The sequence below is a fragment of the Dermacentor albipictus genome, chromosome 10 (genome assembly GCF_038994185.2).
Source record: "Dermacentor albipictus isolate Rhodes 1998 colony chromosome 10, USDA_Dalb.pri_finalv2, whole genome shotgun sequence".
NCBI classification, from domain to species: Eukaryota; Metazoa; Arthropoda; class Arachnida; order Ixodida; family Ixodidae; genus Dermacentor; species Dermacentor albipictus.
In genome coordinates, this window is record NC_091830.1 from 80,202,561 (window position 1) to 80,221,158 (window position 18,598).

General features: G+C 44.5%; 1 protein-coding gene across 7 annotated transcripts in view; it reads right to left on the reverse strand.

The window, feature by feature from the left end:
- LOC139050429 (prestin-like) overlaps positions 1 to 18,598 on the reverse strand; it is a 312,086-nt gene that overhangs the window by 2,023 nt on the left and 291,465 nt on the right. For all 7 annotated transcript variants that reach the window (XM_070526799.1, XM_070526797.1, XM_070526798.1 and 4 more), the window contains 15 exons: positions 16,834 to 16,944; positions 14,228 to 14,397; positions 13,466 to 13,630; positions 12,016 to 12,171; positions 11,001 to 11,083; positions 9,953 to 10,106; positions 8,980 to 9,093; positions 8,647 to 8,724; positions 7,690 to 7,785; positions 7,125 to 7,231; positions 6,436 to 6,505; positions 5,927 to 6,036; positions 4,960 to 5,026; positions 4,098 to 4,283; positions 2,124 to 2,178 (listed from right to left, as the gene is read on the reverse strand). In XM_070526799.1, coding sequence (XP_070382900.1) covers positions 2,124 to 2,178; positions 4,098 to 4,283; positions 4,960 to 5,026; positions 5,927 to 6,036; positions 6,436 to 6,505; positions 7,125 to 7,231; positions 7,690 to 7,785; positions 8,647 to 8,724; positions 8,980 to 9,093; positions 9,953 to 10,106; positions 11,001 to 11,083; positions 12,016 to 12,171; positions 13,466 to 13,630; positions 14,228 to 14,397; positions 16,834 to 16,944 — 1,722 coding nt within the window. The remainder of the gene's footprint in view (positions 1 to 2,123; positions 2,179 to 4,097; positions 4,284 to 4,959; positions 5,027 to 5,926; positions 6,037 to 6,435; positions 6,506 to 7,124; positions 7,232 to 7,689; positions 7,786 to 8,646; positions 8,725 to 8,979; positions 9,094 to 9,952; positions 10,107 to 11,000; positions 11,084 to 12,015; positions 12,172 to 13,465; positions 13,631 to 14,227; positions 14,398 to 16,833; positions 16,945 to 18,598) is intronic.

Genomic DNA, 18,598 nt, shown 5'->3' on the forward strand with positions numbered 1-18,598 from the left:
ACGGCTAGAAAGCTTGGAATGACCAAACAGCAGTTTATACGGCGCCATGTGCACATACGACGTTTCGACTTAAAGTGGACGACAAGCCTATTGCGTGACGCAAGGACGCATCACGTGCAGTGTGGTTTACTAGTAAATGTAACGTACACTTATTCAATCCAAATTACATTCAAAGTTTCGACGACTTCACATAAAAACCTCTCAATGTGTAGCCTTAACTCAAGTGGATAAATACAATCAGGCAATGCTTTATATCAAATGGAAGCTGCAAATAACGCTGCAATAATAGATCCGTGTTCATTATAACAGTGGACTACAGTGCACATACGCGGGTTCGAGCCCGTCTATGAATACGCAGCACCTATGAGCCCAAGTATATGAGCACACCAGAGGCCATCTTTAGACCCTTAGCATCTTTACCTTTTAGGTCCTGCCATGGCTGCGTTATTGGTCTGGGAAATAATATAAATTCTCATTTATGAAGTAAAGTTCTGATTCTAGGTGCTCAACTATGACTATGTTGGTGTGACTCAGTTTTTCTCCTCTCTAAAGTATAGCGCGACATGAGTAAGTGTCGCTTGCGCTTGCCTTTGACTACAACAGTCGTCAGTTTTATTCGAATCCTTCTCTGGTGTTAAAGCTTTCTGCCTACACCTTCTGAACAGCTCAACATCGAGGCATACCTCGAAGGCTGTATGGTCACTCAAGCTGTCAACAAAGCCGCGGCCTATTCGCAAAAGTCGTCATCCAGATATCACCCAAAGAATGAGAAAAAAAGAGAAACAAGGAAAGGAAGGGTCATCAATAGGCTTTCAGGCTTCCAGACAACACGAATTGCTGGATAGAGTGAATGTAATAATAAGAAATTGCCTTGCCTATTCAGTGAAGCAGAGACCATCATCGAAAACTGCACCCAACTGTCAGAACTCATGCTCGAGCCAACCCCTTTGGGCTCAGCGTAGGAAGGGTGCTTCAGTCCTTTCACAATTGCAGGTATTCATCTCTCCCTTTAGTTATTGTCACGCTTTGATTGAAGTGTATGCTTGAAAGAACATCCTCATTGGCGTAGCGTGGAATAAAGTTGTGCCTGGGTTTTGTTTGTACCTTTCTATGGTTAATGAACACATTTTGTTTATAAAATATTCTTGGTATGCGCGTTTGTTACAAAATAAGAATGATTGCGCTGTACTCATACCTCGTTCTCAACTTTTCGCAAGGGTGTGTGACTCCGCGCGTTACTAAAAATCAGCGCTAAAACTCAGGATTGCAAAGGAGCTCGTTAAAACTGGAAATTTGGTAGTTGGTTTACAGTAAGCATGATGAAAATGCCACCTTGTATGTGTCCTTTTTTGGCTATAATGTGCAGTTTCGTCGCCTTACTTCCGACAAGCTAAGGAACTGGCAAAGAATAGTGACGGGCCTACACATACGTATAACATCCACAGTACTGCGGTATTGATTCACGGCTTAGCTTTAACATTTTATGCTTTTAGTCGCTTAAAATCCGACTGGCAGTTACAATGTCACAGCCATAGTACATCACCTCCCCAAACGCCTTCTTCACAATTTCGTTATCATGGCACTGTGAAACAAAAATAAAACTTTCTGCATTCGCATGAGGGGCCGCAACGTATGATGTTGGATTGAAACCACATATAAGTATGGCGGCCAGTTTCATGTAGATTGTGTAGATACTTCAAACGCGACTTGTCAAGTGTATTGTGCAGCTTTCACGTCATCGTTCATATTCTGCAAGTTAGCTACTCCTTAATTTACACGTAAAAATGCAATTTCGCAGACAGTCTTTGTTCCACGGCACGTCAAAAGTAAGTAATTAACGCACGGTTCCTCCTTTTCGCACCATATCTTCGTAAAAAGGTTGTCAATTCAGCTGCGGAATTTGTTCTATTATTTCTCTTTATACATATATTCCCCTTTTTTCACCCCCAGTGTAGGTAGCCCGACGCATGTTGGTCTGGTTGACCTCCCCACCTTTCCTACCCTTGTTTTCTCTCTTTGGATCGGTTGCTATTCTTGTGCTCTTATGTCCGAGAAATATTTTTATGTGCCAGAAGAGTCCATTATAGACGAGTTAATGAACACAGCGTGATAAATTTGCTTACCAGAGCATGCAGCAATGAAGAGCTTGACATCAACGGAGTCGTAATCTCTTTTAAGCTGAAAAGGAAAAAGAAAAAGCAGCGTTAGTCACTATAAGGCAGCAGTCTCATTTTCGCTGCAAATATACGTATCGAACATACTTGCAGGCAAACTATCCACTTATGCTAATGTTGTGAAATAGGCTTCTTCCTGGTTACAATATCAGCAGTTCCACATACACCGAAGATAGTTTCTCTGAATAGTCAACCGTACTGAATTAGCTACAGACATTTTGTTGACTTTCTTATATGCAGGCTGTGTCAGAAATTAAGAAGAAAGAAATTGTAATAACTTCTTGTGGTGATATGAACTTAGTTTTTCAAAAAAGCTGTGAAGGTGATTCTGCAAGAAATACCCTATCTGTGGTCTGCGCATCTCGCTTCGTTCATCGTCCTGCTTTTTTTCCTGATCTTTTGCATATAGTGTCTTTATTGTGCTGCGCGAATTGCAATACATTTATCTTTTTATCAGCTCATTTCCTGCAACTACAGCCATTCCTGGAGCAGGACGTCAACGAAACAACCTTTACAGCTTACTTCCCCCGCCTGCCTTCGCGAATATGCTTGCCTGTCTTCCTTTCGCAAACTGTCCCCCAAGCTGATCCTGCACGACCACCTTACCCACACTGCGTCGTACATTTCCCCACCTTTCGATCATACACAAAACATGAAAACTTTGCCATGCCAAACGAAAACACACTCTCAATGATTTACTCCACGACCTCCCCAGGACAGGAACCAGCTTTCCGGACCACTGACATCGGCTGTTGCTGACCACGGTTTTACGTTATCGCTCATAGTACGGATTGGTGCATAACTAAAGAAAAAGACTATCCTTATCCTTGTTTGTTACAGCTTGTTAGCCGTTATAATTTATCACATTACTCAATCTTGCCTTTATATTGACCCGCACAAGTGACGTAATCGAAATGGCGTCGTGCAGCAAAACCTGAAGGTGCGGGGTCATGCCCCGACCACGACGCCCGCATCTTGATGGGGGCGAAAGCAAAAAAAAAAAATTATCCGTGTATCTTGCACAGGGTGTACGTTAAATTAGCCCAACCCGCCGTGGTTGCTCAGTGGCTATGGTGTTGGGCTGCTGAGCACGAGGTCGCGGGATCGAATCCCGGCCACGGCGGCCGCATTTCGATGGGGGCGAAATGCGAAAACACCCGTGTGCTTAGATTTAGGTGCACGTTAAAGAACCCCAGGTGGTCAAAATTTCCGGAGTCCTCCACTACGGCGTGCCTCATAATCAGAAAGTGGTTTTGGCACGTAAAACCCCAAATATTATTATTATTATTAAATTAGCCCACGTGGTGAAGAACTGTGCCTCATAATCACATTGTGGTTCTGGGACATAAAATTTCAGAATTTAACTTTTGCCTACGTATTGCTCTATCTGTGTATCGATCAGTAGAATTCGTCAAACCATCTGATTATTCCAAAGAGGACTTCTTCTTGGGCAAGTTGGTGCTCAGATTTCCTAGGTATACTCTGTGGCGCAAAATGCATTTCTTGAAAAGGGACAGAAGAAAGGAGGACAGTGACTTCACTGTCTTCCTTTCATCTGTCCCTTTCAAAGAAATGTAGTTTGCGCCCCAACGTATACCTAGGACATCTGATTATTGTTTGCAGGTATTTGAGACTCCCGTCTTTAATATATCTGGAGTGGTGGGTTGCACTGGGCTGGTTGGTACATGTAGTAATTTGATGATAGCACTGCTGAAAAACTGCACAATGACAAGATCATCGTGAATTCAAGTTGATCTTTCGGCGCCACTTTTGCCTCCTATCACCATCGTCTTGTCTTTAGCGCTGTGACCGTAAAATACCTGTGTTTCAGGATTGCACAAAGAAATAAATAGCTAAATTAGGTATTGGTGCTTCCCCGCTGAAGAATCACTGTTCTTTTTTTTTCTTATTTCATTTCCTCACCGATTTGAGAAGGGCGATGCTGGATCCATCCATGAAGGAGACGCGCGAGAAGTCGAGGATGATGTGGGTGGGCAGAGCGAGCATCTCGGTGACGCAGCTGTTACTCGACTTCAACGAGCAGAGGTCCGCGGCCACGCTGCAGTTCAGCGAGGCGTTCTTGGACTCGGCGCCCAGCATCGGTGAGTCCTGCATCGAGGGAACACACATAGAGACCATTAATAAATCTGAGCAGTGGAATGAAAAAAAAACAACGCAGTTGCGTTCAGTAAGTACAGTCTTGGACATCTGTTTCAGACATTACGTTCCACGAAAGTACGGTGATGGCTAGGACCAAGAACAATACCGCGCGAAGGGGCATGGCAAGCTAGAGATGCACATTTTTGCTGTTCGCACTGGCTGAACTGTGCTGACAGTGTCTTTTAAACGGTCGGGTCTCGTTCAAAACGGGGGATCTTTAATTTGACATCACATTTTTTGTTCTCAAGAAAACGAGCAAGAAGCGATGTTACACGATGTGGCTGGAAACCAGAATGTAGTCCGATTCCGTTTCACATTTCCTCAGCATATATTTACACCTTAGTGTCACACTAGGCGCAAACAAAGGCGTCCAATATATTTTGTAATGCAGATTGTTCACGGAGCAGAGGTGGACTGGGCGTGCGACAGAGCTATGCGAGCCTTCCTGGAGTCGACGCGCCTGAAAACCCCGTCTCAGACGCAGCGCTTCGATAGATGTACATTTGCGGGAAGAATTCCCCTTGCCTGTCTTATGCGTCAGTCAATCGCTTGACAATTTAATTTTTGAAAAAGCTGCCACGCTTGTGACAAAGTACGTGACAATACACGTGCTACGGAATCTCACCTTGACTAGGTTGGCGAGGTTGCACGTGGATCCCTTTTGGGCTCGTTTCCGGGCTTTCAAAATGTCTCTGATGAGAGAAAAACGCCAAGTGTCACAGCATTTCCACTTACTGGAATCCTATTACGAACGCGGCTGCAAGAAAAAAAATACTTTGGGCCATAAAACAAAGTCACAGCAGCAAAAAGTATGTGATACGTGGCACTCGGCGCTGTCATTCGTTTCTCAATATATATTTTATTTAGTTTTACTGCTAAACTGCTATATATAACTTTCACTCCTTATGAAACCAAGATAGCAAAATATACACAGAACACAGGCTACCTGGTGCCCGGAGTTCTTAATCTCTGAATAAACTCTTAATAAACGCCAAGTGACTTTCTTATGACAGCCTGATGATTTTTCCAACGCTTTCAAATGATTCTGAAGTGCATGAAATTTCTAATAATACCTATGAATTTCCATTACTGGATAAAAAATAGCACCATAATGTCCGATCGGTAGTCATGATACAGTTTACGCGAGGAGAGGTTTTTGTCGGGCGAGTTTAAATAAAGAAGGTAAATCAATATTGTTTTTCATTTGTGAGACAGTGATATGCCGACATAGCTTTCTTGTCGCGGTCCTTGTTGTAAGATTTATTCATGCATACAATGTCTTGTTTACAACGCCCATAATTTTTCTGGATGTCAGAGAGAGCGCCCTTCTGTTAGATAGGTAGAGTGGAAGATATTTCTCCAGTCTTTATTTTGACAGCAACGGGAGTCAGTATCTCCTGCTCAACAAAAGCTAGACTGAAGCAATCAGTATTTAGACACGCTCAAGAATTATTTACCGAAAACATTCCTGAAAACATTTATACGACGAAGACAACTGATTGGAAGGACTACAAAGCTCAAACCCAATGGCGATTCTTAGGTATAGCTTCACATGATTGCGACTCAGAATAAGTACGTTACGTTCTTCTCACCTGACAGTGAAGCCGATTTTCTTGTTGAGTTGTTCCTTGAAGTATTCCGTGTTGGCAAAATGAACAGGTCCACCGAAATGGAAGATTTTGATCTTCGGAATCTCGTCGACCTGCACATAACACCAAATTTTTAGACATCGACTGCAGCGAATTTCCATCTGACGTTCGGACCACTATGAAAATAATGCGCGCGTGTATTAATTCGATTTTTGTGGCACTCAGTTTCGAGATATGGCTCTGTGAGCCACATAGTACATCCATGATTCAGGACTGCGCAAAAGCATGTGTCCTTTGGAGTCATAGCCTCAGGACATGGAAAGCACAAACCCTTTGAAGTAAATTACTCATATACGAAACACAGCTCCGGCGCTATTTATGATTGCATGCTATTTTGAGATTCTCTTAAACTACAAAAAAATATCTGCGAAGATTGGCACGCTGTACGTCATTTGCTATGTGTAGCCACTTCTGTCGCTACTCAATCTACAATTACGCCAATAAAGTCTTACCATTTGGTACTTCTTGATGGGCACGAAGAACTCGGTGTCAGCCACGGAACCAAGCAGGAAAGTCTTTGGCCTGTTGGAAAGAACGATAATTTTCACCTATAGCGAAACATTGCTGCTGAAGTCAGTTGCGTCAAGCTTTGGTGTGACGAGGTAAATGAGCAACTGGATTACCATAAGCAACTATTATGCAGTTTTTCTCTTTTGTATTGCCGGGTGCCATAGTCAGTTCAACAAACATGTCGCGTGAACCTTCGTTTTACGGATTGAGGTTATCGTTCTCATGTAATTAGAAGTAGTTAAACACTGCATTCCTCCGCAGTGGTATTGATATTTTGGAAACCCGGAATAAAGAACGAACTAAACAGAGGCGCTTGGCCAGTTTAGTTAGTCCTACCTCGGCCTTTGTCTCCTAGCTTGCGTTCACTGATTTTAATCTGCTCACTATAAATCATTTGGGCCAACAATCTTTCTTTCATGAATGTCAACCACAGGGTGTTCAGAGATATGTTCGTTACCTAAAATGGAACTGCGCACCTCCCATATGATGACCTTCCAAGAATTTGGTGCCAGGTGCATCATTACAAACAAGTGAAAGTGCTTATGCTATGCTTCAGCTAAGTACGGTGAAGGAAGCATTGCGACAAAACAACTTTGCAGCATCAACTGCGAAGTGATTGCGAAACGCTCACCTCTGGATCTTGTAGATGAGAGTGAGCAGAGAGAAGCCAACGCCAATGGCGAGTCCAGTGATGACGTCGAAGATGACGGTGGCACCGAACGAGACCATCCACACTTGCTGTAAGATGCAAGGGGGAAACATTAATTGCTAAAATTGGGTTTCACACCTAATTTCATACATTTCTTCATCTGCATAATGATTGCTTCTTACAGTTGCTGCTAATAAATCCAATTGGTGGGACAAGAAAACTCGCTGTAGCTAACGTTTCAATAAACGGATTTCTCGCAACCTTGGTTCCAGTGATACTCGTTGTTCTACCACTGTCGATCACTTGAAAACCCTATCCTGTTGTTAGCTTTTTGTCTTGTGTGGACTGATTTACAAGCATTTGACGCAATAAAACAGTTTGCAAGAATCAAATTATTTGATGGTTTCGCATACACCGATTTCGAACTTTCCAGCAAATAATCGAATTGGAACAATTCTTTCAGGACAAAGGCATCTATTTCATGCTTTGCATATTTTCTCTTGCCACTAGATGGGTACACTGCAAAAGCAGCGAGGCGGGCACTTACTCCGTCGATTTTCGAAATGTCCCAGTAGCGCTTAAAGTCTTGCACTTGCATAACAATTTTCTTCAGCGATGTTACGATGATTGCCGCCAAGACGCACTGAAAAGAAATAAACAAAATGTTTGTTACATATCGTTGTATCTGAAGCCTTGTCAGTAGATCCTACCGACTAAGGTTTAGGAAGGGAAAAGGAATTCACCAGGGCTTTAGGACGTGTTAGGCGCGCGCAATTATAACACACGAGGAAATCAGGTGAACTGTCAAGAAGACGCGCTGAGCAACACTAGTCATGACAAGCTGAATGACCTGACATCATTTTTCCTGAATTAGGTCTAAGCAATTTTCATACGATGCACCCGGATATTGTTAGCACAATGAAATTTGTCAGGTTGGTCGCAGAGCGAAGTGGCAACGTTAAACTACGGGTATTTGGCATATTGGTAATATGCTAAAAGATTAAAACAGTGTATGTTGCTCGTTATTATAGTTGATTTCATTTAATGTTTCAATAGGAAGGTTCACTGCCACAAATTCATGTGCCGGCTAGAGATGCTGTTGTGGAGGTCCTCTATAAACCTTTATCGCCTAATGTTTCTAATGTGTATTGGTTGAATCTATTAAGAGCATTTCGCGCTCCACTCCCCATTGAAATGTGCCGAATGCCGCCTCAAATCGATCCGGAAACCTCATAATCACTATTAAAACTTCATAGCCTCTTAGTTACCATGGTGACTTTTCAATTTTTCATGAGATCCGGCTGACACCTCAGTGCATGCTATGCAAGCAGCAAAGGTAGATTTTTCGGCTTCATTGTTCTTGCTTATTCACACATGTTAGCGCGGAAAAGTGTGCCACTGAAGGGACGGTTATCCCCTAAATGTAAAAACGAAATTTCAACAAATGAAAAATGTCAAGAGACGACGAAAATTAAGAACTCTTGCAAGTCAGCAAAATACTCACTATGGGTAGCTCCTCCAAGTAGTGACCCAGGAAAAGAACCATAAGGACAATGATGGCGATGTTCACCACACTCACAATCTGTTTGAGGACGAGATAACAAATGCGAGAGAATTACTTAAGCATGCTCTCTTCTACAAACAGCCCAAATTACAATGCAAAAGACCAGAAATATGAAATGTGAATCATTCACGCAAAAGGTGGTCGCTTCAGTTCTAAATAAGATTGGCGCTTTTGTTGATGATATAACAATGAAGTGCAGGAAGCGTAAATTTCATTTTTCTTACTCAGTGGGAGACCCTTTCGCGAAGCAAGATTGAAAATCGCTCGGCTCACCTGAGTCTTGCCACCAGCGCCCTCTTGTACGGCACTGCGAGGTACGGATGCGGCGATTGGGAAGCAGGAGAAGAACGATGAGAACACGTGACTCGCTCCAAGGGCGAGGAACTCCTGTTTCGGGAGCAAAAAAAACACGAGAAGTGTGTATGTCATCTTCATTTAACACTACTGACAAATGCGCAAAATATACGCGGATGCCAAGTTAGGGCGATATTAAAGACAACACGCCAGTTGTTTGAGAGTTTGAGCAAATTATACGCGACTTCATAAGCATACTTTCAATTACGATATCAAGGTATACTACGTGTTTGCACTGGTTAGTGGAGCCTCATGTCTGAAGCCTCTTGTGGGTCACATGTGCCTACTAGATGTGCGCTTAGCTGGCGTTTTATTTGTGAAAGCATCCCAGTGAGCATTCACAACGGCGAATCTTGGATGTCATGTGGCCGTGTTTGTCACAATGCGACGGGCGTGAAAGGTCCGATTGGTCGAAGTGACTAATGTGTGTGAGTGGATCACTGATAAGTTTATCTGTTTTACGACTGACTTTGAAAAAAAAAAAATTTGATATCGCAATAAACGAGAAGCGACTGTGCATTGGGAAGTATGAAATAAAATAAGTTGTTTTATTCGGAATGCATCGGTGAGGTAAAACAATAATGTAAAAAAGATTATCGTAACATTAGACTCATGGGAGATTTGTGGTTAATATACGTGGCTAAATGGAGAAATGTCTACGCTAGGCTGAGCATGGGCTGATGACCGAGTAATAGGGTTTACAAAATAGTGATTCTTGCCAAAACAAAAGCAAGTAAGCTGCTATATTGACAATGAATATTTGTAAAACTACAGATACATAGCGACAAAAGGGTGCGTGGATATCCACAAGTTATTGCCGTAAGAAGCTCTGAGCTCAGACTGCAGGGCGTGCTTTTTTGTTTAAGAAATCAACCTCCAAGTTAGCACGCACCTGATTAGCGTCAACAGCATAGCCGTGCTTCTGACCAAAGATTCTCCCCAGCGAGAGAGTTATGGCGAAGCTGACGATGGCCAAAGCAAAAGACTCGGGTAGGATGCTTGCGATGAGGTGCGTGTTGAAGCTGGGAAGTGTGGGCTCGGGCAACCTGCAAAACAACGGGCGCGACATTGCGATAACTCGAAACATGGAACGACGGATAACATAGTGCTTCTTATGTGCCAACGTGTGTTCGATTTTTGTCAAAAGAAATAAGCAAGCAAGAGCATGGGTGTTGCGCAGAGCCATGGACATGTCCTTTAACGCGCATGACACTGTCCACGCTACAAATATTTCGACATTGAGGATGCCCGTCACCTTCAGCAAACTAATTTTCACCAGTACGTACTCATATTGGAACGGCCAGGCGTCCTATACTCAGCTGTGGACATGCGCACAGGGTTTGGTTTGTTTTCGATAAGAACTGCATGTTCGTATAAATAAAATGTGTGGACATTATGGTCATGATGTTTCGTTAGAACTGATCACAGTGCCACCATAGAACCGTCGGAGAACTGATATTCATTATACTTGTTGAGTAATCGATGGGAAGTTCGCATACCTTTTTTGGGACAGTTTTTGTTTTACGTTCTGGTGTTATAAAGGTTGTGTTACCCCTCATTCCTTAAAGCGTAAAATTCTTCGGTCAGTTGCATTCGCGAAATTTTTTTCTTGAGGTCAAATACATTTCCCTGCGCTTGTACACAAACAGGTGAACCACAAGGATGTCACATACAACAACTTTCTGGGAATACATTTACGTTGTCTAAGTGTGATAAAGAGACCGCTGCTTCATAAATTTATCAAGGTGTACATTTTTCCCTGTTATGAACAAATACGTGGATGATAAAATGCACCAATTGTTCTAGCACTTTCAATATGCGAAAAAATGATTGATGCGACTCGAACCTTTGCCTTAGCAAAACAGATCTATCAGTGTTAAGAGAGTGCGTCTGAGGATACACTGATTTTGGAAATTGAAATGACGTTGACGACCGCTTACTTTTCAGGAATGGTGCCAACAACTTCGACGCCATAGTTTTCTCTGAGCTTCAGGTAGTGGGATCCAACTGTGAAGAGTACCACCTTAAAAAAGAAAAAAAGAGTAAAAGAAACAAACGCCTCAGGTAACTCCGTTTTTGTATTGTTCAAAGCATGCGCACTAACAAAACTAAAAAAAATAAAATGACACGCAGGAACCTGTTGCTTACGAGATTGCGTGATTGAAGCTACTAAACTCTTGAATAGTTCAGAACGCTGACAGAAATTATCAAAGTAAATAGAACGTTATTCTGATGTGACAAACAAATGCACAAAGATGCTTTCCTGTACATATTACGGCGGAACGGCGACATTATGTTAATTATGCGTACGAGCGCATCACACTAATGAGTTCAGCCAGAAACCAGCGCAATAGTTTTATGGAGATCAACCAAGCCATATGTCGGCAACAGCATGCGACCTCGCAATATTTTTATATGCAGGCAGCCCGTGCACAACAGCTGCGATCATAAATCGCGGATGTGGAGGGGGGGGGGGGAAGCGCACATTCGTTGTCGTTTCACACTTTTACCTTGAAATCAAATCCTCTTTTTTGGCGCAGTTTTTTTTTCTTTCCTGCATCCGGCAAAACAAACACGTCGTAAGGCAGGAAGTATGCAGGCTGGCCTATATTCTTTTCGACAGTGAAAAGTGTCTGTTTCTAAGATGAATGACGTCATTTGAATTGAAACGGTTAAGCGGTCTCAATAAAATAAATTTTAGCTCGCCCGAAAAACACAATCCATTAAAACGTAAGAGACAATTGAGAGGTCTGGACTGGTCATTATTCCAGCCCTATTATATACCCATGCGGCTGCATGAAGAACTTAGAGGCAACGCTTTTGTCCCGTTCCCTTCTCGGCTTTTGTACGGCGTGAATCAGAATAAACGTAATAGTACCAGGCGTTAACTTTCGAACACTGTGACCGTTATTCGTGATTTTCCATTCAATCGGCCTAACAGCGGCATCTACTTACGACGGTGAGTTCGATGGGTAGCGGGATTCCGAGCCTGCGGATCACGGGAGGATCGAGGAACAGCTTGACCACCATGATGACCACGATGGCGACGAACGCCACGAGTGTCGTCTGCCACGCCACCTCGTGGATATGCTCGAAGAAGGCGTACAACGTCTGGGAATAATAAACAGCGAAGGTTGAAGATAAACTCCGCACATAATCTCACACTGCACTTTGGTAGCACATTCTCCGCGTGACAACAAGCCACCGCAGCATAAAACAATGTTTAATTTTAATTATTGATTCAAGCGTGTCGTGTTTTCTTGCTCATAAGATATCATCAAGAGAATATGCAGCGCCGTGTACAGTTGCAAGCTTTGTGAAAGTAAGCAAGGCAGCACGGTGCCACTCGGTTCAGGCAGAGCACTCTGCTGGCTAGCCGGGGGGAACACTCTTGGTAGTTTCGTAGGTTTAGCGGATCGCGCCGAAGCCGTCTGCTGACAGACCGTAAGCGAATGCGCTAGCGCTTCGGTCTACGCGTGGTATCCCGAGCAAAATAGCCCGCGTCTCAGACATTAAGCGTTAAAGGCGGTTTTCTCCGGCGCCTGCGAATATGTCTTAAATGTCAGTATACTGCAGTCCCAACTTGGCATTGCGTGCTTTCCAGTGGACTGGATGATTTTTGGTTGGGCGCCCGAATTAAGGTGAAGTTAGTTGTGTTGTCGCCCAGCCTGGTGGTCAGTACACTTTTGCTCACGGGTATACCAGCATTTCCAGGTGCCAGGCGGCAATGAGAACAGCAGCGCGAGCGTGAGGAGGGAGTGCGTCCGCTAATTCTGTAAACAGCAAGAATGATGCGGCTGGGGCCGTGACACGGGCTCCCGTGTGTGCAATTATAAACCGCGACACTGTACATGACAACGTAGTTCCACGCGGTGCTTGCAGATTATGCATAACTCTTCCAGAGCTGAGGCTCTGGCAAGGCTCTTACGCGAACGTTAACGATAGAGTGATGCGCCCCGCTTATCGCCTGTTCAGCGACGACGCCTGAATGGAGATATCAACTCACTAGTGGCAAAACAATGGCCTAGCTTTCTTTTCTCCTACACACACAGGTCGCTTCTCCTTTCTTAATGGCTCACAATACCGACGGCTTTTGCTTCCGGGCACGAGTTTTACGGAAAGAGCATCGTTCACCTTAGGAGAAGCGGCACAAAACACGAAGACACATAGACAAGACAGTTGCCACAAACGACTTCTTGTTATGGCACCTGTCGAGTCATGTAGTCTTATGCGCCAGCTTCATCTGCGCCATCTTAGAAGATCGACCCGTTCTAATAAGGCCGACAGTTAGCCCCTATACTCAGACCATCGTTCGTTAGCACGGGGACTGACAAACTCGAAAAGGAGACACACTGGAAGCGTCCCGTGACACAGATGGAACGAATCTTTGAATGCACGAGCTCACCTTGTATATGGTGAACATCCCGCTCATGTGGGGCACGTGGTTCCCGAAGATGGACCCCAGCTGGCTGATGACCACCTGCACGGCCACGCCCGTGGCGAAGCCGTTTACCATCTGCTCCGAGAGGAACACGTTGAGCGTGCCCAGGCTTAGGAAGCCGAACACCAACTGGAAATAAACGTCACGCAACGGAAGGAGAAAACGTTAATAAAGCAATAAGTTTGTAACTTTGCGTTGGACTGTGAACGGCCAGTAGCACCGAAATGACGGGCTGTGTGAAAATCCACCTAAAATATAATAAAAAAAATCTACAAATATACTTTCTGCCGATAGTGTTTATGTATAGGAGCCTCCAGGCAGAAATATTGCGTTCCTTCTAACAGGACTGAAGGCAGGATAAAAAGATCCGAAAATAGGCGTTTTATGCGAAAACTCAAAAGAACGTCGTCATTGGCACTTGACGAAAGTGATGTATTCCCCAGAATTCGCAGTGCATGCGTGTAGTCTCCAAGATTAGGCGGCTGCTTGGGGCACGTTAAAGAATCGTGGAGGCGACGTTCTGGGACTTACGTCCTACCCACTAATCCCCAGGCTCACGAGTCATATGCTTAGGTGATACCTAAGGAACGCGCATTGAAAAATTAGCCAAAAACCGGTCCTGTAGCTTTGCCAAGCTTGATCCTATAGTGTACACTGTTTATTTGCAACCTGTTTGGCCAGAGTTAAATTGTGTTGCAGTCGGTCTTTTGTGGGCACCTCACTCACCTGTATAATGCCAATGGTGAAGCATAGTGCAGAGGTGACTTGCGTCACTGTGTATTGTCCTGCGTGCGTGCCGTTGTGTATGCCAACCATGGGGTGATGACCACCGGTGTCACCAGAGATGAGTTCTCGAACAATGCCACCCGTCATCATAGACATGATAGCATCGGCACCTACGGATGAGAGCAAAGGGCTTTGCATTTGCTACCACACGTCATCCTTCTTCTAGTTTCCACCCGCAGTGCAATACAAAGGAAAGTTCAGATCACAGCATGGAAAACACAGAATATTGTTTATGGCAAAATATAAAAGCTTTCCGAATCTTTCTAGACAGATACAACTACAGAAAAAAAAATGAATAAGAGAAACACGTTTAAATTCATCTGGAGCCGAATTTATAAAGCTGTTTGCTTGTGTAGGTGCTTTCTTTCCGTTGGCTGAACATCTTCGCTAATATTATTTCCAGCACCGCGATTGAATGTCACGAACAGTCAGACTGCGTTAGAACATGATTGTGAACATGGGGTCTGATTAGCGATGCGTGAAATGGAAAAGTCTGCGTTCGAATTCAACCTTTCGAAAAGCGGGTTTATCTTTTTTTTTTATAGCCAAGTTCCGTTGTCGGAACCCGTGGCTCCTGGCTAAGGCTATTCATGCTAGCTCAGTGTAAATCGATCTAAGTGCCAGTCTTTCGACGACGTCTTTCGTGCTCTTTGGGATAAGTGGTTAACTTAAAAGTGACTCAATATCATTCATTCAAAAAATTCGCAGTTCCGCCGGAAAGGCAAAGCGTCGATTGCTATAGCAAATTAGTAGATAACTGTACGAAGTAAGGAGAGTAGTATTATCGGCATTAAACAATTCTAAACATTCGCTTACTAACTAAACTATCAATGATAGAATGCGTAAGCGTGACTCAACGAGGACGCAGAAAGAAGCAGACACACGGAGGCAGAGCTGTCTATGTGTGTCGGCTTCTTTCTACGTCCTTGTTAAGTCGCACTTCCACATTCTATCATGGATTTAAACCGACTAGTCTATCAACGTGTTTTAACTAAATTAACAAGCACGGTTTCACGCGCGCAAAGGTAAACATGAACACACATCTCTCGATGACAGCGGAAACTGTCTGTGAGAATGCAGGAGATAGTAATCGCGGGAGCAGCCATGAGCCAATTGACCGCCGTGCATCTGTCGCTTCAAATCTCGCTTCAACGCGCGCGAAACGTTGAAAGCACGGCGCATACGAAGCTACCGGCTCTACAGGCACTCGGAAAAAATCGACAGCGTTTCCGTCGACCCGCCAAGGGGTGTAAGACAATGGGCTACGGCGCAGCGAATACGCGCCCCGCATCGGACGCGGTGAGCGTTGAGCAACGCAGCGTTCGGCGCGGCAACGAAATGTGCGCCTGAGCAAGCGACGCACGCCTGAGCCTTAGAAACAGCTCGTTTCTAAGGCAACACCGCATTCACTAGAGACGCTTTTGTACCGCTTTCAAGCATGGAACTCGTGGCTGAGTGGTAGAGTCTCCGTCTCACACTCCGGAGACCCTGGTTCGATTCCCACCCAGCCCATCTTGCAAGTTGTTTTTTATTCTTGAAGTGCCCGCTGGGATTTATCGCTCATGGCCAACGCCGACACCGACGCCGACACCGACGCCGATGAACACCGGCTTTTCTGCGACACGAGCTCATTAACGCTGTCGCGTTAATATCGCAGGTCATTTTGAAGATGAGGCCCACACGGGCGAGCCACGTCGCAGACCGCTTTCAAGACACAGAAGCGCCGTCAACGCGCCCCTACGGCGTCAGCCAAAGGCGTCTACTACGGTGTCCACGAATCGCAAGGCCAGCACCGTAGTAGACGCCGCGGTTGCGTCCGCTCTGTACGGAGCGGCGGGCGAGGAGGACATCGAGGCACCGTAGCAGCCGGTGCAGCAGAACGCCCCTCCTCCCTCGCCTGACACCCTCTTGCCTCGCGCGCCACAGGAGAGGGCGCGCATCCGGGCCGCGTTTCTCGCTCGCGCACGCGAGATTGAACCGCATACGCCTGCTCACCCTCACATGCTTTCACTCATAGGAAACCTCACGGCGACGCCAACGGCGACTGCAGAAATCCGCCTCGAGTGTCCATATAATTGTTAACGCAATAAAAGCGTTACAACACGGCATGTACGCATGATAAGTGTAGACAGGTATGTTTGTGCAAATGGCTTGTCTATAGACGGGCCTAGTATAAATGAAGCTAAATTTGACAGACTGAATCACCAATCGTACTCCAGCCTCAGTAGCTACAATATCAGTATGTATCTTTGTCGTCTGTGATCCGGACTGAGTGACCGCACGATATACCCAGTAGACTTTCTCTTCTTCTTTCATTCTTTTCGACCCCTTTTCCCTTTCCCCTGTGTAGGGTAGCCAACCGGGCTCAGTCCTGGTTAACCTCCCTACCTTCCCTTTATCATTTGCTCTCTCTTTCTCTCTCTGTAACGCTTCGGCACGCTGCGAAATCTGCAAGAACCCGTTCGTGCGGAAATATAAATATTAAGTATACGCATTTCACGGGGAAAAGCTTGGCAAACAGTTAAAGACAAGCGTCGTTTACTCACCGACAGATGCTTGCCTGACAGTACCCATAATGATGTAAATCATCATCGGGAACATTGCGTTGTACAGGGCGAAAACAGGAGGCACGGAGGCGAGAAGTGTGTAACCCAAACCTGCAAAGAGGCGGAGAAGCGAGCACATTAGCACATTTGTCAAGTCATGCACGAATATTTTACTGCGCAAATGGTAGGAGAAATATTTATTGCGCTTGCTTGCACAAGTGCATTGAGTCGTATGTTTATGAACATGCACCCCCCCCCCCCCCCGAAGAAAGAAATACCACAGGCGCGTTTCAAAATGGAAAATGATCACGTTGGCTATATTTACGTGAACAAAATGCATAACCATTCCATATGACGTTATCGAAACTGGTTTTACATTACCTTTTCTTCCGTGTCATGAAGCGTGCAAAGAAACAATTGGTTAACAGTTAACATTTGCTTGGCTTCTGAATAATCAATAAAAAATTTAATGTGGACGCGGAAAATTCTTTCAGTTTGCGGGCTAACAGAATTCAACCATGTACGAAAGCGAAAGCTTCTCAATATCTATAATTTTTTGAAGAATACATCATTCGCCGTGACAAGCAATCAGTTCTGAACGTTCCGATAGCACACGTCAATCAAGTAAAAGTTTGCTGCATGTAAGTTGCAGATCACTTACAATGGGGGCGGAATGTAAAAACACTCGTGTACCGTGCTTTGGGTACACGTTAAAGGCGTAGTGAGATGATAATCTACACTTTTATTTTTTTACCGTAAATGAATGTACTGAATGTACTGTACTGAATGTAGGAATGAAGCATAGGAAATGTACTCACAAGCTTCAAAGTGCTCCGAATAATATAATGCCGTAGCTTTTCATCAACCAGTATCGGTTTGGTTTCTACGATGCCGTGAAGTCCTTATGCAGAAGGTGATCACGTGGCAGAGGCACATCGCGACGTTTTGACACTTGCTCTAGATCTACGGGTACATCTATGCTGCTACATTGACCCTCACAAGGAGTAGCTGCGCAGGAGACGATGGAGCCAGGTGCAGCGAGTGTCAGAACGTCACAACGTTCTGCTCCCATGTGACCACCTTCTTCGTAATGACGTCATGACACAGTAGCTTCTTGGTATGAAAAGCTGAAATTTGGTTTGCAGATAAACTTTTATAATACATTGTTTAGGGCACCCCGAGGCTTTCTAGTACTTGTGTGGGGTCCAGGACTTTCACGTAAAGAAAAAAAACGACAAGTCGGAAATGTTTGAGTAGATAGTGATTGAAAAATCCCCAGTTTTCCAAAATGATTCGGAGCCCACCACTACGGCGTGCCTCCAAATCAGATCGTGGTTCTGGCAAGTAAAGCCACCGAATTCCATTTAAAATAAAAATCGTTTTTGCGAAATCGAAAGTTTTGCTCGTAAATCAAGTTAAAATATATTGTTTAGTCAGGGGAGGTCTGTTTCATTGAGATATATGACATTCTAGTGACAAATTATCAACTTATTTCGGCGTTATTGTGACAAGGCCTTTCACCGTGCTTGAGGCAGCCGTAGATTGGAAAAGCGGTAATTTGTTTTCATTAATTTAAGGACGCCAAAGCACATCTGTGGACCGCAAGCGTCCACACATCGGTAGCATATACACACGCTAACAATTTCATCGCTGCACTTTCGAAATATGCGTGACACTCTTATCTACAATGTTCGACTTTAATTTTCCAACGAAAGCAGTTTGAAATGACAGACGCGTCCGCGGATATGAAATGAGCGCACTTATT